At 47.7% G+C, this 18,948-nt stretch overlaps 6 protein-coding genes across 6 annotated transcripts; 2 read left to right on the top strand and 4 right to left on the bottom strand.

Moving 5' to 3' along the window:
• Positions 1 to 784: 784 nt before the first annotated feature.
• On the bottom strand, positions 785 to 2,958 carry F5147DRAFT_727332 (WD40-repeat-containing domain protein). Its single transcript, XM_041439253.1, has 9 exons — positions 2,786 to 2,958; positions 2,567 to 2,734; positions 2,435 to 2,518; positions 2,148 to 2,384; positions 1,678 to 2,094; positions 1,415 to 1,631; positions 1,299 to 1,356; positions 1,034 to 1,248; positions 785 to 982 (listed from the first exon to the last, which is right to left on the bottom strand). Exons 1-9 carry the CDS (start codon positions 2,872 to 2,874, stop codon positions 926 to 928), a joined length of 1,542 nt encoding a protein of 513 aa, XP_041285403.1. The 5' UTR covers positions 2,875 to 2,958; the 3' UTR covers positions 785 to 925.
• Positions 2,948 to 3,890, top strand: F5147DRAFT_55973 (transmembrane protein 6/97). The gene is made up of 4 exons (XM_041430569.1): positions 2,948 to 3,140; positions 3,188 to 3,378; positions 3,433 to 3,482; positions 3,542 to 3,890. The coding sequence occupies exons 1-4, from the start codon at positions 3,078 to 3,080 to the stop codon at positions 3,817 to 3,819; spliced, it is 582 nt and encodes a 193-aa protein (XP_041285402.1). The 5' UTR covers positions 2,948 to 3,077; the 3' UTR covers positions 3,820 to 3,890.
• A 583-nt stretch (positions 3,891 to 4,473) lies between these two features.
• On the bottom strand, positions 4,474 to 6,051 carry F5147DRAFT_727322 (uncharacterized protein). The gene is made up of 5 exons (XM_041439252.1): positions 5,967 to 6,051; positions 5,667 to 5,918; positions 5,401 to 5,593; positions 5,288 to 5,346; positions 4,474 to 5,215 (listed from the first exon to the last, which is right to left on the bottom strand). The coding sequence occupies exons 1-5, from the start codon at positions 6,016 to 6,018 to the stop codon at positions 4,554 to 4,556; spliced, it is 1,218 nt and encodes a 405-aa protein (XP_041285401.1). The 5' UTR covers positions 6,019 to 6,051; the 3' UTR covers positions 4,474 to 4,553.
• A 206-nt stretch (positions 6,052 to 6,257) lies between these two features.
• Positions 6,258 to 8,615, top strand: F5147DRAFT_658817 (uncharacterized protein; the record flags this gene model as incomplete). Its single annotated transcript, XM_041434499.1, has 3 exons — positions 6,258 to 7,452; positions 7,500 to 7,851; positions 7,907 to 8,615. The coding sequence occupies 3 exons, from the start codon at positions 6,258 to 6,260 to the stop codon at positions 8,613 to 8,615; spliced, it is 2,256 nt and encodes a 751-aa protein (XP_041285400.1).
• A 117-nt stretch (positions 8,616 to 8,732) lies between these two features.
• Positions 8,733 to 12,298, bottom strand: F5147DRAFT_727312 (topoisomerase II-associated protein PAT1). The gene is made up of 10 exons (XM_041439251.1): positions 12,031 to 12,298; positions 11,827 to 11,970; positions 10,778 to 11,772; positions 10,415 to 10,727; positions 10,160 to 10,362; positions 9,957 to 10,108; positions 9,839 to 9,910; positions 9,448 to 9,784; positions 9,280 to 9,392; positions 8,733 to 9,226 (listed from the first exon to the last, which is right to left on the bottom strand). The coding sequence occupies exons 1-10, from the start codon at positions 12,221 to 12,223 to the stop codon at positions 8,884 to 8,886; spliced, it is 2,865 nt and encodes a 954-aa protein (XP_041285399.1). The 5' UTR covers positions 12,224 to 12,298; the 3' UTR covers positions 8,733 to 8,883.
• Positions 12,299 to 12,393: 95 nt separating this feature from the next.
• On the bottom strand, positions 12,394 to 18,033 carry F5147DRAFT_727310 (glycoside hydrolase family 13 protein). Its single transcript, XM_041439250.1, has 14 exons — positions 17,709 to 18,033; positions 17,517 to 17,662; positions 16,880 to 17,466; positions 16,241 to 16,829; positions 15,680 to 16,191; positions 15,219 to 15,625; positions 15,074 to 15,170; positions 14,485 to 15,025; positions 13,964 to 14,431; positions 13,393 to 13,907; positions 13,253 to 13,339; positions 12,877 to 13,199; positions 12,737 to 12,817; positions 12,394 to 12,679 (listed from the first exon to the last, which is right to left on the bottom strand). Exons 1-14 carry the CDS (start codon positions 17,946 to 17,948, stop codon positions 12,476 to 12,478), a joined length of 4,797 nt encoding a protein of 1,598 aa, XP_041285398.1. The 5' UTR covers positions 17,949 to 18,033; the 3' UTR covers positions 12,394 to 12,475.
• Positions 18,034 to 18,948: the final 915 nt, after the last annotated feature.

The following is an 18,948-nucleotide window of genomic DNA, read 5'->3' as shown; positions in this document are numbered from 1 at the left end:
TAGCAGATGGTGGAAATACGGCATTGAAATATCATTGTTCCACATCTTTGGGCCGAAGGCAGGTCAAACCGACACAGGCCACCCTTGGAAGACATTATCTTGTGCCAGCGATTATGGAGAGTCTGCGAAGGATAGAAATGTTACATCTCATGAAGATATGTTGTCAAGGTTGGGAAGGATTGTAGCGCATTGTCATTAGTTATTCACATTGTGTATTGTATCATGGCTCCTCAACATTGGACCTTTTGCAACTTTGATCCCACATAGTCTGGCCATATATAGCTCTATCTGACATTGGCATTCTTCTGGAGATTATGAAGGAAGAAAAAACTGCAGAAGGTTAAATGCCATGACCAGGGAAGCACAAAATTGTAGTGTATTACAAGTGATACTCAACCAGGTGATTGTGGGGTATTTTAACAAAATAATATTCCTTTGTTGCGATGGCAGACATTACAATACATGCCATCTTGATGATGAACTGGTAAGGAAACTATCACAAATGTGTATTTGGCGGGTTCTATCCGACTTAGTCCGGGTATTTAAAGCTTTCTCAGGTGAAGTGCAATTATGATACATATTATACAAATTGTGCTTCAGATAAAGCTTTCTCAAATATTATCATTTTCGCGTCGGTTTCCTGATGTAATCCTTCGTTCGTGCCTCACTATGTAATAGAGCAGTAAACTTTCCTGCGCGGTAAGTTTAACTCTCCGCTGGACTCAACATGTCGATTTTCGAAAAAAAAACTAGCAGACGTTGTACTTTCGATGTCACACTGTCAAACTGTCAAAGAATTAATTTTTTTGTTTGTGCGATGTGGAGTAATAAATGTTTCGCCAAAAATGCGCGGACTCCTGTGGACATCTAGTACTTGTAGGGCTTGAACACGAACTCGTAGGACCATCTTGAACCGAATTGGAGTTTATGTCCCATCCATGCCTAGTGCAAGGGTGTCCCTTCTTCCACCACTCTTTACTCTCTTACTGTCTGTTGGTAATGGCTCGAAATCCAGATTCGCTCCTCGACCTACCTCCTGCAAACGCCGCAGCGCTTGCTTGTGCTTTAACCTCCCTAATTCTCTCTTGCTAAAACCCCCATCATTTGATCCAATATCTGCAGTTGCCACATCATCGATACCCATCTCAGTCAAGTCCTGGGTCCTGTCCTCAGCCACAGCCTCGATATGTTTGGGAAGCGCCAAGAGATCTAAGTATAGGTCCAGAACTTTGAGATCAACTTGGGTGGCTAGAATTCCCGTCATAATTGAGTCTGAAGTAGAAACGATACAAATTTACCGGGCAGGGTGCGAGAGTTAAGTGCCAAAGCCAATGGCGGAGGATCGCTTGCCGTGAACTGTTAATAATAGCACTGTGAGCAGCCGATCAGTTTGGTAAGGGAGAAAATAGGTAACATTGTTAAGTGTCCATCGTCGTACTTCGACTAAATTCGAGTCGTCGCTTTCGCCTTTACTACTCCAACCTCCTTGTGAAGATCGATCAGCATCGAGTAAAACCCAAATAGAGCCATCGTCTTCCAGGGTGAAGTCAATGATAGGTTTATAAAATGGCTCATGCTGTATACAAGCCTCAGAGTCGTCATTTATTGGAAACCAAAAGATAGCAGTGGCTCTGTCCATATCATTAGCTGGCACAATGTGCGACATACAAGACTTACCCGACTACACTGAACACGATTCTTGGCACTGGCGAAGGGATTGATGATATCCTGTGCACCACAAACACGACCTCGCTTTCTTCTGTCGACACTTCTCCAGGTTGTCCCTCAGGCGTTGCTGAATTTTGGCTTTCTTCCGTGTCCCCGTCGTCACCACTTCGTTTTTCTTTGCGTTTACCTGGATTTTTTCTTCGTCCTCTTTTTCTTTCAATTGGCTCTATATCCTCGTCTTCATTCTTCCACCCCCTTTTCTTTTTAGGCGCCTTTACCGCGATGAAGGGTTGAACGGCAGAAAAGACATCGATGTTACGTAGCAGTTTCCCGCTCATCCAATCCCATAGTTTTAACACGGAATCTCCGCCGCCAGAGATAAGTGTCCTTGAAGAAAATGAAGGAATATGAAGTGCAGAAACGTATCTGAATCATGTGGTATTAGCGTTTCTGAGCTCAGAGAGAACAAGGCTTCGCACTTTTGGTGACCGAGGCAGTAACTCTCAATCGTGTATCCCTGTGGGTACCAGCTGACTCTGATGTGTTCGTCTCTATCGGCAGTCACAATATACTGCCCGTCAGCGGTCAGCAAAAATGTAGTCAAGAGGGAAGCGTGACCCAGAATGAGTTCCCCGCCAGAGGGATTTTCATGAGATGACAAAGCGTCACGCCCGCACCCACTGGATGATTCATTTGAGTTTGGGTGCAGCTGATAACTAGAGCACGACAAGTTAAGTATAATATTGTTTGATGTCGAACATCCTACCGGAATATGTCACCGAATTTGTCTGCAACAAGTATGTCTTTATGATTCGCAAAATTGATATGTGTTGGCTTCTTCGGCAGTACTCTGCGCTGCCTTCAGAACAGCAAAGGTTGGAGGTTTGGAAGTACATACCTTGAACTGAGGAGTTTTAGATCATCGACTTGCCAGGTCTTGAGCTTCTTATCATCTCCTGAAGTTGCAAGGTACTTTCCGCAATCACTCAACGCAGCACAACGGATGGGACCTGGTGCAATTTGATCTTCCTCACATTTTCCGGTTGAATGTAGGACATCACCCGTACTGAAAAGAAAGTAGTAAGTGTCGGAATGTAAAAAAGAAAAGAAGTGCTACTTAGTGTCAAGGACTTGTATGTGAGGTCCTGCGATAACGATGGAGCGCTCTGATTGCCAAAATAAACGGGTGTAAGGGTATCGAGACATGTTGATCGATGGATTGTCGGGCTAGCTACCTGAGTCACTGGGCCGAGTACGTAGGAGGATGATCCGAGTACCGACGGCCCATACTTCAACTTGTTCAAAATTGAACAATCGTTAACATTTCTTCAGCCACCTCTGACTCGACTTCTTCCTATTTGGCCCAGGGGAGATTGCAACTAATTTTGAAGGCGTCGTTATTGCGAATCATGCGCACCGCGATTCCAATCACTTCTCGTCCCTTAGACCTAGTCTACTTCGTCTTTTTCTTGGTGCGTCAAATTAGTTATCAAAAATCCCACATACTTAACAGAAATAGGTCCATATACCCGCAACTTTGCTCATTGATCTGCAAGCCCTGTATCCTCCTTGGTTAATACCGTATTTCATACGTGCTCTTCCACGACTATATATCCAAATGTCGAACGACCCGCTGATCGGAAGCGTCTTGGGAATGTTGGGAGATAGCAAGCCTTTTGTTTGGTTCAAGACCTTCCTTGCAGTTGAAGCGTATGAGAGTCTCTGACTAAATGTTGTTCCCTATCCTAAACTGCGTCTACGTAGCCTCTTTCAATTTCCTGTCTTCATACTCGGAGCAAGAGGCCTTTGGCGAGGTGAGACATCCCTGAGTTATATCTCTTGAAACGTGAATATGTGTCTAATCAGCATTCAGATTCGCGATCCATATATGTGCTTCTCCTTGTATACGCCGCATCTACCACCACCACGACTTTACCATGTCTGTCTGTCTTGCTGGCGACGCCTACAACCAGTGCGCAGACCATAGCTAACAAAATAGTCTCTGTAACAACCTTTCAACGCTCCCTGCTGTTATCGAGCTACATTCCATTCTTCGTGATACCCCTCATAATGACGATCGATATGGCTTCTCGCCTGTCCAAACTGGTGACGACAGGGATAGACGCTGCTGATGAGAAGAAGGCGTCATAATATTATCATAATGCAGTCCAATGTTTCCTTTCGAACCAAGACCCTTAGCCCCACTCAATAATGATTTTGTTTCATGATAGGTCTATGAGAGGTACCACTTGACAAAATTAAACAAGTAGTTGTGCGGTGAACTTCAAAATTTCACACCTGTGACTCCTCTAATAAAACAATTTTCAGATGAAAATCACGCAGTACGCCCAGTACACCTGCACCTGGTGACCTTATGCAGTAAGGTTAGTGAAAGATCTAATGTGCACATGTGCTTAGCCATTCTCATCTCGTCACAGGACAGGGCTCCATGAAGCATACCGCCGTTAGTATCTGACATTGCAACTCTTGCAAAAATATTATCGTTGGCGGTGCATGGACAGTATCGACGACTGCGGCGGCTACCGTACGGGGGTGAGTCACCCCATTCACATTGTTGGGCATCAAAACTGGCTATCTGCCTAGCACCGTTCGTCGTCTGCGGGAGTTAACAGTGACATAGATGAATTATCATGGATTATTTTGCCATGCTTTCCTTCGCTTTGTTATATATCTCAACCCAATATTTGACTATGATGCATGCGGCATCATGCTCGGGCTGCCCTCAACTCGCGTGAACAGTTTACTTTCCGAGGCCTGAATATGTTTCTTCAATCTTGTGAAGTTGCACGGATTGCTATTGAGAATCAAGAAATTGTATACATATGCTGAAGTGATATATACATCGAAAGGAGATAATAATGAAATCAAGTCAAAGGACCCTCATCTGAACCATCTAATTCATCGGTGGGGCTTAAGCCCTCTTCCTCGCCGTTGTCATCATCTTCTTCGTCATCGTCGTCGTCGCTTTCTTCCTCACTTTCATTGAACATAAGAGAAATATACTCATCCCCGAGCCGGGCATCCTCGACCGCGACATGCTGTGAACTCAAAACATCGTCAGAACTAGTATCAGAACCAGGTATGACAGTGGAAGAAGTAGCAGCAGCAATATCCGAAGTCAATGAGGCTGTTGGCACTGGAGGCTTGCGGTTGCGGTTGGCACGAATAACGTGCGGAAGCTTGCATCCTTTTGTCGAACAACTTCCTTTCTCAGCAAAGTCTGGGCACTCTCTGATATGTTGCATCTCGCAGTCGAGGCCCTTGGCACAGTAACCAAGTACTGCGAAGTCGCGACACACGCCGCGTTGCTGTCCCACACGGACGTGAGGAAAGTGACAATTTTCTCGAGTGCACCGTCCGTTGTTGGCAAAATGCACGCAGAGAGGCGTCCGTTCAGGGGTCGGCTCGTGTGAGAGGTTACAGGTTTCAGCCGTGCTGGAGCAGTTGCCATGCAAAAAGTTCCAGCAGATGGCGATCTTGTTAGGGTCATGCTGGTACATGCAAGTCAGACCGCGGCTGCAGGCACCTGTTGCAGCACAGGCATTGGGTGGATACAGATTTAGCAAAGGTACCGTGAAAAAAGAGGCTGGCCACGCACCTGTAGTTGTGAAGCGGGGGCAGGGTTTGTCCAGGTATTTCATGCGCTTATTTTTGCGTCTAGTAGATGTCATCAGGTTGAATCTGTAGCAGAAACTTAATCGGTGGACGGACTGTTGAGAACCTCGAGTGTTATCTAGAGTCATATTCCGGTTTCTTGGCCGACGCTGACGAGCGCGGGACGAAGTCTTGGGTTTGTATGCACGGCCAGTCGGGATCAAGTGCCCTGTTGTTGTTCTGGAAAAATCTACTTGTTGGGGAATTGGCCGAAGTGGAGCCTTGGGTGGAGCCGATGGAGGCTTTGGCACTGTAATCGACATTCCGCGGTTATAAAAATGCAACTAACCTGTAACCAGATACTGACAAGGAGACAAACTCACAATCTTTGCGCACGAGAGATCTAGTTGACGATTCGAAAGTCACACCATCGATAACAACGTCATGGGTAGACGAGGCTTGAGGTGGACGGGGTGGTTTTGTAAGCGGGTGGGTATACTTTGTTGCTGGTTTCTGATATTCGGAAGGTCTATAAAATGCTGGCGGTTTATACTTTGGATTAAAATATGCGTTGCTCCTGGGGGCTGAGAAGGATTCAACGGATTGCTGAGTCGATTTATGTTGACTGATGGCACCTGCGTGGCTTGTGAAAAATAATGTCCCAATAAAAAAAGTAATCTCACCTGTCAGTCGGGCGATTTCTTCCTTCAGCGCTGCGTCTGATGTTGAAGCCATGATGGATGTCGAAGAAGAAGAAATTGGTCAGCTCCAAATGACGATTAACCAAAGTTGGAGCATGACAAACATAAGTACACATATGCACAGTCACTACCGAGCTTGAACTTATATACCACGAAGGCATGATGGCTCGACACAAAAGACCTAACAAACAGCAGCCTTCTTGCAAGGTACCACTGTCACGAACCAAGCCTTTGTTCTTATTGAGCCTGTTTGCTGCGGTTTTGTGGCTCTGGATGCCGAATCATTCTAAATCAGATGTGTCGGACAAGGTCAACGACGTTCTGCGTACACCAATGAACTTGTCTACATCACCCATCGAAAATGGCTCTCTGACGGCTATACTGCCAGTTACTCTTCATTCTTTTGAAGGTCTCGAAGCTTTGCTGTCCCCGTTTCTCGTTCCTTTGGACACCGTTCGAGAAGTCTTTTTGATCTGCCCACAAACAATCCTTTCAGATGCGCGACGGTTACTCAAGAAGATCTTGTCATACAATGACGCCGTTGACCACCCTAATATCTCACTGTTACCCTACACAAGCTCTTCGTTCTACAACAGTACACTTACGAGTGCCGTGTTTCGAGTTAGAACGGAATGGGTTCTTGTTCTCGACAGCTATGGCTTGCGAGACCTCAGCAGTGGACAGCAGGCCTATTTACTCAGTCCACTATCCGTTTCCCTACCAGTCGGACCTAATGGCTTCCTCCGATTCCCTGCCAATTTCAGTCGTATACTTGCGACTAGCGATTTCGAGCCTGCCGAGTACCTCATCCCTCCCTTCGTGGCACCCACCTATCTATTCCCTCGCACTTTTTCGCATCTCGCCGATTCTGATCCTTGGGTTGCTTTTGGCGTGCACGTTGCGAAGATTCATATCGAGAAGATAGGAGGGTTGGTTCTTCCATCCGATATCGACAACCTCCGATGTTGCGAACAAAACTTCCACCTTCCATCCCTCGAAACAACTCGGATAGAGCACAACCAGACATGGATTCTATCAGCGGACAACGACAGTCGTACGCAAAAACGGCCGACATCAGCTTGGGGTCATCTCGTTCTGACCGTTCCTCATTTAGAAGATCTCCGTGCTTTCATGCCTATTGTCTGCAGACTCCAGTCGGTTGGTCATACCATATCGGTCTTGCTGTACCAGGCGTCATCGAGCGATACCATCTATTGTTCTTCTGAGGACTGCACTCTTCAGTGCTCAACCCTTTCTTACACCGCTCCGACCTTGCATAGTTGGCTGGATTCTCTGGATGCTTCACCCGATGTTATCTTCGCTTTGGACGTTCAAGATTTTTTGTCTGTTACGTTCACGATGGTTCTTCTACACGAGCCCTACCGTAAAACCACGTTCATTAGATTACCTCGAGCTGACATACCACACTCAGAGTGGATCGGTTCACTCACCCTTCGTGAACTTCGCAGTTAGTAACAAGCGTCATTCTCGTCGTTATTATCTAACCGAGAGCAGACTGGAATGTACCCGAAATCACCATTAGCGTCATAACCGATCATAGACCTCACTCTTTGCAACGGCTGCTGACGTCCTTGACCCGTGCTCTGTACTTTGGAGAAAGAATCGGACTGCGTATCAATCTGGAGCAGACTGCCGACTTCGAAACCTTGAGGGTCATACAAGATTTCGAATGGCCGCATGGCGACGTCTTTGTCCACCGCAGGGTCATACATGGCGGTCTCCTCCCTGCTGTCGTCGAGTCTTGGTACCCAAACTCCAACGATTCTTATGGCTTAATTTTCGAGGATGACATCGAGGTGTCTCCCTTGTTCTTTGCGTGGATCAAGATGACTGTCTTGAGATACCGGTAAGTTAACTACGAATTTTAGCAAGTTTTCCCATGATCAACACATTTTTTGGAGGTATGGTGGACCCGAAAATATCTCTCCGTCTGTGTTTGGCGTCAGTCTTTATCAGCAAAAAATGATCGAGCTCAGACCAGAAGGCCGGAGGTCTTTCGATGCTAGGGCGCTTTTCGCCACCGATGGCATCCTGAACCCTAGCACCCCATACTTGTCCCAGATACCCTGTAGCTGGGGCGCAGTCTACTTCCCAGAACACTGGCGCGAGTTTCATGACTACCTCTCGATCCGCCTCTCCGAGTACTCTATGAAAATACAAGAGAATGTCATTCCCGACATCCGCTCCAACAAGTGGGTCAAGTCATGGAAGAAATACTTCATCGAGCTCGTCTATCTTCGTGGCTATGTCATGCTATACCCGAACTACGACAACTTCACATCACTATCGACTAATCACCTCGAGATTGGCTCCCATGTCAAAGACCAACCAGAGGAAGAGTACCTTCGCAAGAAAGCGTTATTCATGCTTCCCTTAATGCCGTTGACGAATGCCTCATTACCACTTTGCCCCGGCCTGCTTGACTTGCCAGAGCGGAAACTCCCTTCCTTACCTTCCTTGCCTGTTCTAGATCTCATGGGAAAGCCTTGTTTGGCATCAGAACTGTTGGAAAGAGGCACCAAGCGTCGGATGGAGCTTACTGGCTGCAGTGCTACCATCTCTTTGACTTACGACGCTCGTGAGCTGATGTGTCTTCAGGAGTTCACTTGAATGTCGAATAATTGCTGGTGGGCATTTATCGCAGCGGCTCGCACTACTCTTTTTTATCGTTGTTTGTCCGTTGGAAAAGTTGTGCAATCTCAAAGATTTTGACATTTCAGCACACTATGGCAAAGAGAAAAATTGATTCAATCTAAGGTAATTAAGTCAATGAGCAGCCCATTTTACTTGGATGAGTGACAAGCCGTGAGTTATTTTATCTTTCTAACGACGCAAGCAATGATAGTGATACATGATGAGGTCCGAACCACAGCCAGAATCACACCGAGATCTGCGAACTGTCCAGCCCAAGCGCGTGGAGGAAGAGGTTGACGTTAGCCAGTTTCGTCTGTCGCTCCTCTTCATCTGCTACCCAGCCCTTGCTGACACTTGTTACGATATCTAGTACTTTTTCGCGGAGGCTGGTGACGAGAATAGATTGTTGGTCAGAGGAGGCGTGCAGTGCAAGCGCAGCGAGGAATTGCCAGACAGGCTGGTCAAGGATGTCTGTAGGAGGAAGGGGAGCTGCTACAGTGAGGGGTTGAGTCACAAGACGAGTCGAGGGAAACAAGAGCACGAAATGGGGCATCAAAAGTTGAAATAGATGATCAAACATGGTTTGCCTGCGAACGATCATATTAGAGTAGACTATTTTTGAAACTGGAAAATTCCATACCATTGTTGAGCTTCCGCAGGCGTTGGTATTTCTGAGGATTCTTGCGCACTACTCATGCCTTGTTTAACTATCTCGACTCGACTCAAGAACAACGTTAACATGGCAATCCCAGGCTGAGTACGATGGATAAGTGACTCCGTATATCATGAGACAAAAAAACCCTCGTACCCGAGTCTGAGCAGAGACGACAATGTTGGTGCGATCCAAGAGTAATCCAAGCAGCCCAGTGATGACCCTCAGCTCAGCCTTCGCAACCACAGGCAAAATACTCTGCAGAACACTTCCCAAAAAGGCTTGTGTCTGTCGCTCCACATCCTGACGTTCGGGGGATTCCTCTGATGAGTCGAGAATAGCTGCACGCTTGATAACGTCAAGCTGAGAGAAGCAGGCGACCAAAAGTGTAAGAAGCGTGAGCATCCTAGGAGGCGCAATGTGGCGGCTGAGCCGCGGCAGAATTTTTTTCCCCTTAACCGGGGTAAGTAGAGACACAAATGGATGGGGGTCACTAAAATTGTATGTCAATATAAACGAAACAGCTTCCAAGCATGCTATAACTCACCTCGTTTCAAGAGGTAACATGACCTTCAAATTCATCCATATTTGCTCGACAAGATCATTGTATGTCGCTGACCTAAAATATTGTCAGTGCTGTTTCGCAAGAAGAAGAAAAAAATTACCATGAGACGAAAGCTTCCCCGTCCTCCTCATCCTCTTCTAGAGGCTGATCTCGCCTGAGCTGCTCGATATTGAGGACCAGATCATAAAGCCCCTCCAACACAACAAGTGTTTGCCGTTGGGTGAGCGGGTCCTTTCGCACCACGCCGTCGCTCTAGATACAAAACGTAAATAGTTCACATTAGATGAAGGTATCAGCACGCACTCCAGCAGCTTGTCCAAGCGCCTCGCGACCGAGTTTCGCAGCCTCTTGCGCGGCACCGTTTCCATCTTCTTTGGATATGTGAGGATGGGTACCAGACATGGTAGGAGTTGCTGAAGAAGCATCAACCTGCAGAAGCTGTCGCGGTGCAGCCTTGTAGCTACGGCCGGACGTTTTACCAAGAGCGCCCTGGAGACTGTGCAAAGCTTTCGAAACGCTGAGCGTCAGACAAAAAGAAAGGCCTCGTGGAAGACGTACAGTGCAATCCCTTTTCCTTCTCCCTAAGTCGTGCATTGTTGACAATCCGTTCGACCTGCGCTTCCATCTTTTGCATCGCACTCTGCCTTCTGCCACTGCCCTTTTGTGCCAATCCAAGACCAACGCCACCACTGGAGCCAAATTTGATCACGCGCTCATCCTGCGACTGGAGTCCCAATCGTGAACGAAGAATAGCACCATAAACCTGAGCGTAGAAGTCTTCGGCATAGGGATCCTGCGTAACGAGCTGGGAGACTTGAATACGAGTAATAAAATCCTTGTCGGATTGTGTCATTAGATCATTGTAGCGAGACTGCAAATCGTCATGAGCGTGAGGAAAGTGAACGGATTTGCGGGCTTCACCATGTGTGCGATCTTGGCGGCCTTGCGACGGCGCCTCTCCTCCATCCGCTCGGTTTCCATGATCTTACGCATGGCCTCAACCCGTAACGCTTCTTGCTCAGCCTGACTGATGCCCTGCATATCTCGCATGAACTCAACTTGTGCCATCTCTGACAAAAGTCTCTGTTGCAGTTGGATGCTCTGGGGCATATACTGAGTGTTTTGCTGATTGAACAGTGCGTACTGAGAGTCGATGACAGGAGAATGCGTGCGACGTTGTGTGTCAGCGTAAGGAGACTGCCTGCGCGCGAGCAAATTCGGTTGTTGCTGCTGCAACTGTGATAGTTGCTGCGCGCGAAGCTGCCGTTCCAGTTCTTCCATACGGAGGCGCTCTTGAAGCTCTTTCAGTCGCTCTTGTTGTTGACGCTCCTGCTCTTGTTGGAGAAGGAGTATTTGTTGTTGGTGTTGATGCTGCTGATTGAAGCGAGGGGAAGGTGCAAGATGAGGGACCACCCGCGGAGTGGACATTCGGGCTTGCTGTTGCAAGCGAAGCTGCTGTTCTTGCTCTAAACGAGCTCGCATGCGATCTGCAAGCAAATGTTCCTGTTGAAGCCTCTGCAGGTCTTGCCGTTCGAGTTCTTGAACGCGAAACTCTTCTTGTCTGCGTGACTCTTCTTGTCTGCGAAGTTCTTCCTCTCTTTGCAACTCTTGCTGCAGCTGAACTTGCAGAAGCATCTCTTCTTGCAGCTTGCGCTTCTGCTGAGCAGCCCGCATTTCAGCCTCAATCTCCTGCAGAGTGCGAACACCTGTCTGGTTGATACCATGAGAGATGGGCTGTTGTTGACTGAGAGGCCGATGGTCCGCGTATGCATTGAGCGCTGGGGACCTCGAGGGCGGGAACGGAGATTTCATCAAATTGGAGGGCACACGTTGATGACCTGCAGTACGAGAAAGCATAGAGAACGGCGATTTGTCGTCCCATATTGACTCAAGGGATTTTGGAGCTGGAGAAAGCCCTGTAACGGTGAATGTTAAGAACCAAAACTGATTGGATGTATCTGACCGCATACCTCGATCACGAGAATTCGACGCAGGTTCCGTTCGTTCAACCACAGGTGTCCGCTCTCTGAAAGGCTCTGCAGTAGGAGTGAACCTGCCACGTGTAGCTCCAATGGGGGTAGGAAGAGTTTGACTTGTAAAATCGAAATCTTTGCCTGGTTGCAGCAGAAATTATTGTCACTCCTTTGCCCTTGCTAATGACGATTGCATCTCACCGACAGCACCTGTCTCTCCAAAGGTCTCATCATTCAGTTCATCACCGCCCTCAAGGAGTGCATCTCCTAGCCCGTCATAGCTCTCTTCACCCCAGGTGTAGACCGCAAGGTCCTCGGTTTCCTGAAGGCCGCCTTCCAAAAATTTCTTCTTTTCTTGTTCTAAATTGCTTCTTTCGAACCCAAAGAAAGACATAAGAAAGAGAGGAGAGCTCTCAGCGAGCTGATGAGTCTGATTGCGAAAGTTGGAATCAAGACTTACAAGCCATCTCTCCGCAACAAACATGACCATACACAGACCACCTGCTGCCAGTCAATATTCAATCTCAATGTAAATTCGTGTGCTTCTCCAACGCTTCTCAGATGTGACGATGGAATAAAGTTTGATTGGCACTTCTTTCAACTACAAATATTTCCTACATTTACCACAAAGGTGTTACTCTCGTGCTCACTTACATGACGCCATTTCATGAACCTCTTTCAAAAAGTCTAGCAACGTGCTGGCACTCCAGGCTTGGGTATTACACGAGTCAGCACAATATTGACCATCCTTATTTGTCAGCTCGGGGATGCCAGCCCAAGAGTCGGTCTGGATATGATGCTTAGGGGTGAGTAGAATTTTGTGAAGATAGTGAAGCGTCTGAGTTGAATCCTGTCAGTGTCTGTTAGCTCGCAGAGACCGTGACCGCCCATGAAACTCTGTACTGACCTCTTTGCCTGTACCAAATCGTGTGTCGAAGTAAAGGTAAGCGCGGAGGAAATATCCAAGCGGCCAACCCCATTCAGGGCCCTTCAGAACAAGCAGGCCGCTTAGACACGTAACATGACTTAATCATCACTCAAACTTACATTGTGATAGTTCAGTCCCTTTGCAACAGACCGGTCCGTGGTGTCATTAGAGTTGTCATATTGAGGCCGATATTGCATGTCACTCGGATCCAAGGTTTTCATGCCAAGTGGGCTTCGTAAAACCTGGTCAGCAAGGCGGAGTGCATGCAGGGCATGCTGAGGATGGAATAGCTCTGGCGCTACAGTCATTGCGATCGGGAAATTTGGTCTGAACTGGTAATCAGACCATTCTCGACCTGGGCCAGAACCATACACATCCTTGTAGATGCCCCTTCTATTGATGATAGTAGAATCCACATCATAGCGCGAGTCATCACCGGTGTCTGTTTAAGAATAAGAATGACATGTAACAACTGGAAATAACTGTTAGTCTCACTCAAGGGAACGTAGTAGCATCTTTCGAAGGACTGCTGTATGAGGTCTCCCCAGGTCTTGTAGGAAACAAAGGAATCCTGCCCATTGACTTCAAAGATCACGTTAGTGGGCCACGTAATGAGTCGGTAAAAGAAATCCCACTTGTCGCTTCAACACCCTTGAATGGGAAACTTCCAATACTCGACAGTGTATCAAGCCATCGCAGCGTACTTTTCAGCAAACCGGTTATCTCGACCGGTGCGCCGTCTCTCGGTGTCCCAGGAACCCCCTTCGTGCCCGCCTTCTCAGATTCTCCCATCTTATCCATCCAAGTCCCACAATTGTGCTGGTTCCCACCGAAAATAAACCCCGTTTGCCAGTCGACTCGAATGTTTATGTCGAACCCTTCATCCTTCATCTGCATGTCAAGGTTGGGACCAGCGTTATACTCGCGAAATGCGATTCCACTTGCGTGGCGCTGAAGTATCTCTTGGATGATTTCAGCAAGAGTGCTCGTGTATGTGTACGCGCGCGGATCGTCCCATGCTACCCAGGTATCGTCTGCAGGGAATCTACGCTTCACTGGCTCCGACAGGATCGACAGACCATCAGGTGCACTGGCCACATAATCTTGAATATTTTGCAACATCCACCATGGTGAATCCCTCGAATTGTACCTGCAAAGGCATCAAACAATGAAAATCATTTCACACGACTGACTGCTGATTCGTACCGTGGTTTCCTAAGGGAGTCCAATAAATTGGGAATCAACCCGTGCTTCAAAGTTGACGCAAAAGCGAGGATATGTTTTCTAGCGCCCTCGAAATTGCCCGTAGTCAAAAACAACCCCCTTAAAGAGATGAAGATATCGCGGCCCCAACAACGTGCCCATCCTGTGCCGAAATGCGGCAGTCCTGCTGCCAGTGATGGAGTAGATTTGGCCGGATCAAGGGATGCGGACTGTACCCTTCCATGCATCTGAATGGCGCACATCGCAAGGTTCTGTGTGAAATCATGCCCTGTATATACGAACTCAGAGCATTGTTCGATCGCTGTATGGCGAGCGGCTTTGTATGCAGTGGATATCAGGATGGCGAAGTACTTTGGACGTAAATAAGGAGGAACAGAGGTCTTGATACGCTCCGTCCGTTCTTTAAACCACTGCGCGGGCTGCACAAGTTTCGGGAATTGGGCTGTTTGCCTGGTGAGAAGATATCAGCTACGCCAGATGCAAATAAGCAGATAACCACCCACTTTTGCAGTCTTGAATAGATATAGTCGAGCGCCCAAAGTCCTTGCCTGAAATTTTCGCAAAGTGGATGCCCAAGATCATTGGACTTCATGATGTGCCGAAGAGGATGCATCCATCCCTCCAGCCCACAATAAGTCAGCTTAACAAAACCTGGAACATCATAGGCACCAATCACGCTGCTGGTCGCATCCCTTTCTTCACCATCAGCGCGATATAATACAACGTTCAGATCAACAAGGTCCAGGCTGCCAAAGGCTTTGTCTGCATCCGAGGCACAGAAGGTGTCCAGCTCATCGTCCAGGTTCTGAACTTCAACTTCAAAAATGAGAATACTTCCAGGCGGGAAGTAGTCTGGAACTGTGATCCTGCAGAACGACGCAACATCATGCGATATCTGTGGGACGACAATATCGGGAATTTCGACCAGCTTCCCGGGAAGCCCTCGGATTGTGTTGGAATCATATGGCGTTTCGTATGATGAAAATTCGATCGAAGCGCCATATACGAATCGAGCTCTGGTGCGAGACAACTCTATAGTGTTTACTATAAATCGGTTAGAGTGAGTCACGTAAATCGTACAGTAGCACGCACCGACGCCGCGGTCTTTTGAGCCCTTTGAAAATGCAGTATGGGCAATGAGTAGATAACCCTTTTGTGTGGTCGGATGCATCCGTTGAACGAGGATATACTTGTTGACTGTTAGCACCTGCACGAAATAAAGAAATAACATAATTACATCACCCTCTTGCCAGTAATGGCCCTCCTCGAATCCACCAAGAATCATTTCCCGATGCAAGCCATTCAGCAATCTCTTTGCCCTTGCAATGCCTGAATTTTCGCCAAGCCGGGTTAGCTCGTATTGCCGCTTTTCCTCGACAAGATTAATTAGCTTCGGATATAGATCATCAAAACCTTTCACTGAAGCAATTGCACAGTAACCAAATGTGACAATGCCAGCGACGGACAGTGCATGCTCTGCAGAACGTTTGTCGAGATAGGACTCGTTGTCATGCGTGAGATCGTACATGAGTGCATGAGGTACAGAGCCGTTCAAAGGGCTAACGATGCATGGACGCGTTGGACCTTTTCCGAAGGGAGGATCGAGTTCTTCCACGTTTGTCAAGCATGCGTTATCCATAGATCCTATAATGGGTACATCAACACCCATTACATAGCATAATGACCTGTGCGACTCACCGAGCGGTTTTCCAAGGCCGAATCTATACATGACTCTTGAGAATTCCTTGGGATCCCAGGCGTTGCCTGCTTCCCTAACGAGACTGTTAATGCCCAACCTCTGCACGAATAGTAGATCCATCTCCTCGCTGCCCGTAAAGAGCTCGGCACAGACGTAAAGATCTCGATTGACGATACGAGCCGCATCGAGCATTGCAACACCGACATGCGCCGGTGTTGAGTGACAATTATCGATACGAAAGCCATCGAATGTGGCTGCAAGCATCCTTACGTAGGACATCATATGCTCCCAAAGCCATGGATTGTCAGCTGGCCCCGAGCCGTATCGAAGCTTCACACAATCGCCCCATACAATGACCTCGCGCCGGAGGTAAGCTTTTGACGGTGGGAGGGCAAAATTCTGAAGTGGGTCCGCGTCCCATATCCAACCGTTATTGGCGACACTATACTTCCCCTGGTCAAACGGACCAGGCGGTGTCAAACGAGTGAAATATGACTCTACAAGAGGACAGCTGCTCCCACATTAGCACATACAGTTGAGATATATTTTCGGTTGCTTACCTCGCTGAAATTTCACCAAGTTTTGGGCCATTCTCATCCAGTCGAGTATACTTGAGGCGATTCTTCACATGATCTAGGGCAATCTTCGTGTCCTTTTCCCACTCCTCGTAGAGGGGGACATTGATCACATCAACCACGCGACCCCAAATTTCCACCAGGATATCGACATCGTTTACGATGTTTACGGACGCTGCTCTGAGGAGTCCTGCTACCATCTCGCCATCTGAGCGAGCGCCATGGCGTGAACCAAGTTCATTGAGACCTGAAACAATGGATGAGGTCTTAGCAATTTCGGCAAGTGCAACAACAGATTTTCCAGCAACGTCGGGGCCCCTCCATGGTACAATTTTCCCATTTTTTATTGCATCTTTCACCACTTCTTTCTCCCGCTCGACATCTAGGACATAGTACTGCCACATGTTATGGGCCTTGATGGATTCAGCCAGGCCAGTCATGAGCACGTCAATGTCTGCTTCAGATCGAACTTGTGTAGGGAGGCCCTTTGATGCAACAGACGAAGAAAATTCCAGGATCACGGTATCAAGTTCGAAAGCAGGAGTCAGATGGGGGGTATTTGCCGGACTGTACCCTGGAACAGTGTTAGTCTGCGAAATCCAGTACCTTGTTGCTGTTACTCACCAGCCTCTGGGTGGTCGATGAGCCAGGGACTGTCGCTGGCAGTGTGATTTAACACGACATCGGTCAGGTTTAGTAGACCGTATTCCTCTTTCGCCACACGCAAAATCTCCTTAACCTGAGTATCGATAGTACCTGGATCAGCACTGCCCATAAAGATGGAGGGATCATAATGTTTCTGGTCCTTAATGGAGTATGGGCTATCACTTGAGCCCCGTTCCTGTAGCGGTGTCCAATGCAGCATGGTATAACCACGATCACCTGCCTCGGTGAAATGTTCTCGCCAGTTGGAAATTGGGCCCATCCATTTCGAAACAATGGTGAGTATAGCCAGGCCGTCCAGAGGTAAGTACACGATCTCCGGTGAAACAACTGCGCCGCCCTGTGCAAGACTCAGTGGCTTTAAGTCTGACGAAAGAATTGAGGATCGCGCTTTGATGCGCAAGATTGGATCTATATTAAAGTAACCTTCTCTCCCTTTAGCACGTTCTCCAGGAACTTCACCATCGTACTCGACCCAATACTTGAATGCTCCCGCATGAGAGATAGGTAAATCCACTTGAATAGGTTTCGAGAAGTCGCTGGGGAGCCTATGGAAGGTTTAAAATCAGTATGCCTTGGATACGTACGTGAAACTCACTTGCGCTCCACAAACTTGTTTCGTTCGAATACGCCGCCATCCAAAGGAAAATTGGTCTTGAATACGCCATTCTTTGAAGCTGGTGTGCCCGCGTCAAGAGAGACGCGCAAAATATATGGAATATATGCTGGCGGAAGCCGGATATACTACATGATTTTAACTTGATTGTGATGGCTCAGCGACAGCACTCACAGATCGGTCTTTGTTAGCCCCACCATCGGGATCCAACCTCAGCTCGTAGACGGATATCGGCCGCTCATCTGCACTCCGTTCACCGAGAAAAAACTGCTTTCCTTCATCTGCTGGAGTCTTTGGCGTAACTACATCGTCATCGAGCGTTTGAAGTGCGTGGGATGTGCTTGAATCTGTCTGTTTTAGCTGTAGGAGGGATGTGACTTGTTTTTGTGCCATGTCCTCCGATGCCTTCGCCATAACACTGGGTGAGTTGGTAGGGAAATACAGGGAAATGATAAGTGAAGCGGAGCCGCTGAGCTTGATATAGACCTATTATGTTTCCATACCTTGTAGTGACGTCAAGAACTGGCCCACCAAAATGGGACTTTCCCCTGTTATACGACAAATTCTCACGATATCACTCGACCCGCGCCTTCATGTCCTAGAGGATCATTTTTGTATCCCACGTACGTCTTCAACAATTGCCCCAACCATTACATCTAGTCTCACGATGACAACTTTTCCAGCCGTCCTATGCACAATAAGTATGCCAACTACCACACCGTCGACTCCACAGCGATTTGAATCGCTGATCTTTCTGTAAGTAACACCCTTGGAAGCCTTTCCAATTCGGTCCGACTCCGACTTGGAATCATTGGGTCCAGCCTGCATAAAAGTATTGGCGAAGATGACATCATGAGGGCTGTGTGTTAAAATTATCAAACAGCCTCCATTCGGATCCGGATAATGACCCGAAGGGTTCCAGTAGTCGTACACGGTTCGCTTCGACTTATCCCGACGGATCCGATCTTCATCGAGGGTGGTGCGGTTGCCTCTGTCCCCATTCTTGAGATTCTCTAGTACCCGTTTCGATATTCTTCATCACTATCCAACATCTCAGGCTGCTCATCAGCCTAATCACATCATGAATTATCAGATCGAGCCATTCTTAGTTTCAATGCATATGACCAGTCTACCAATGTTCGCATCCGAGGTCCGAAAATGTTATGGGTCCAAGACGTTAATCCTTTCACTCCTTAACCTTGTCTGAGCCCTCCTCGAGGCTCCATGTTCATCCAGGATCTATTTTTGGTAGTCTCTCATATTTTTTTACTCTACTTGATCAAACGCGACTTGGATGTGAACATCCGGACTACTACACCCTTTTTGCAACAATGAGGCAGATTCTATGAGGCATCATCATGAATTACTGGCGCAAGGAGTGCGGGCACAATTTGTTAGCTGCTTTTGCTTTCTC

The sequence above is a fragment of the Suillus discolor genome, assembly GCF_016758755.1.
Source record: "Suillus discolor strain FC423 chromosome Unknown F5147scaffold_126, whole genome shotgun sequence".
NCBI classification, from domain to species: domain Eukaryota; kingdom Fungi; phylum Basidiomycota; class Agaricomycetes; order Boletales; family Suillaceae; genus Suillus; species Suillus discolor.
This window is presented reverse-complemented; position numbering and strand designations above follow the sequence as displayed.

What these genes read in the sequence shown, in the direction of transcription:
- F5147DRAFT_727332 (XM_041439253.1), bottom strand. Translation starts at nt 2,874, where the DNA reads ATGTCTCGATACCCTTACACCCGTTTATTTTGGCAATCAGAGCGCTCC. An exon ending in AAATTCGGTGACATATTCCG is followed by an intron (nt 2,385 to 2,434) that starts GTAGGATGTTCG and finishes GTCGTGCTCTAG; the next exon opens with TTATCAGCTGCACCCAAACT. An exon ending in TAACTCTCGCACCCTGCCCG is followed by an intron (nt 1,249 to 1,298) that starts GTAAATTTGTAT and finishes CGGGAATTCTAG; the next exon opens with CCACCCAAGTTGATCTCAAA.
- F5147DRAFT_55973 (XM_041430569.1), top strand. Translation starts at nt 3,078, where the DNA reads ATGCGCACCGCGATTCCAATCACTTCTCGTCCCTTAGACCTAGTCTAC. An exon ending in TCTACTTCGTCTTTTTCTTG is followed by an intron (nt 3,141 to 3,187) that starts GTGCGTCAAATT and finishes TAACAGAAATAG; the next exon opens with GTCCATATACCCGCAACTTT. An exon ending in AGCAAGAGGCCTTTGGCGAG is followed by an intron (nt 3,483 to 3,541) that starts GTGAGACATCCC and finishes ATCAGCATTCAG; the next exon opens with ATTCGCGATCCATATATGTG.
- F5147DRAFT_727310 (XM_041439250.1), bottom strand. Translation starts at nt 17,948, where the DNA reads ATGGCGAAGGCATCGGAGGACATGGCACAAAAACAAGTCACATCCCTC. An exon ending in CTTGGTGAAATTTCAGCGAG is followed by an intron (nt 16,192 to 16,240) that starts GTAAGCAACCGA and finishes ATGTGGGAGCAG; the next exon opens with CTGTCCTCTTGTAGAGTCAT. An exon ending in GATTTGGTACAGGCAAAGAG is followed by an intron (nt 12,680 to 12,736) that starts GTCAGTACAGAG and finishes AGACACTGACAG; the next exon opens with GATTCAACTCAGACGCTTCA.
- F5147DRAFT_727322 (XM_041439252.1), bottom strand. Translation starts at nt 6,018, where the DNA reads ATGGCTTCAACATCAGACGCAGCGCTGAAGGAAGAAATCGCCCGACTG. An exon ending in AACACTCGAGGTTCTCAACA is followed by an intron (nt 5,347 to 5,400) that starts GTCCGTCCACCG and finishes GACATCTACTAG; the next exon opens with ACGCAAAAATAAGCGCATGA. An exon ending in CCCCCGCTTCACAACTACAG is followed by an intron (nt 5,216 to 5,287) that starts GTGCGTGGCCAG and finishes GTGCTGCAACAG; the next exon opens with GTGCCTGCAGCCGCGGTCTG.
- F5147DRAFT_727312 (XM_041439251.1), bottom strand. Translation starts at nt 12,223, where the DNA reads ATGTCTTTCTTTGGGTTCGAAAGAAGCAATTTAGAACAAGAAAAGAAG. An exon ending in TCGTCTCTGCTCAGACTCGG is followed by an intron (nt 9,393 to 9,447) that starts GTACGAGGGTTT and finishes CATCGTACTCAG; the next exon opens with CCTGGGATTGCCATGTTAAC. An exon ending in CCTGCGGAAGCTCAACAATG is followed by an intron (nt 9,227 to 9,279) that starts GTATGGAATTTT and finishes GATCGTTCGCAG; the next exon opens with GCAAACCATGTTTGATCATC.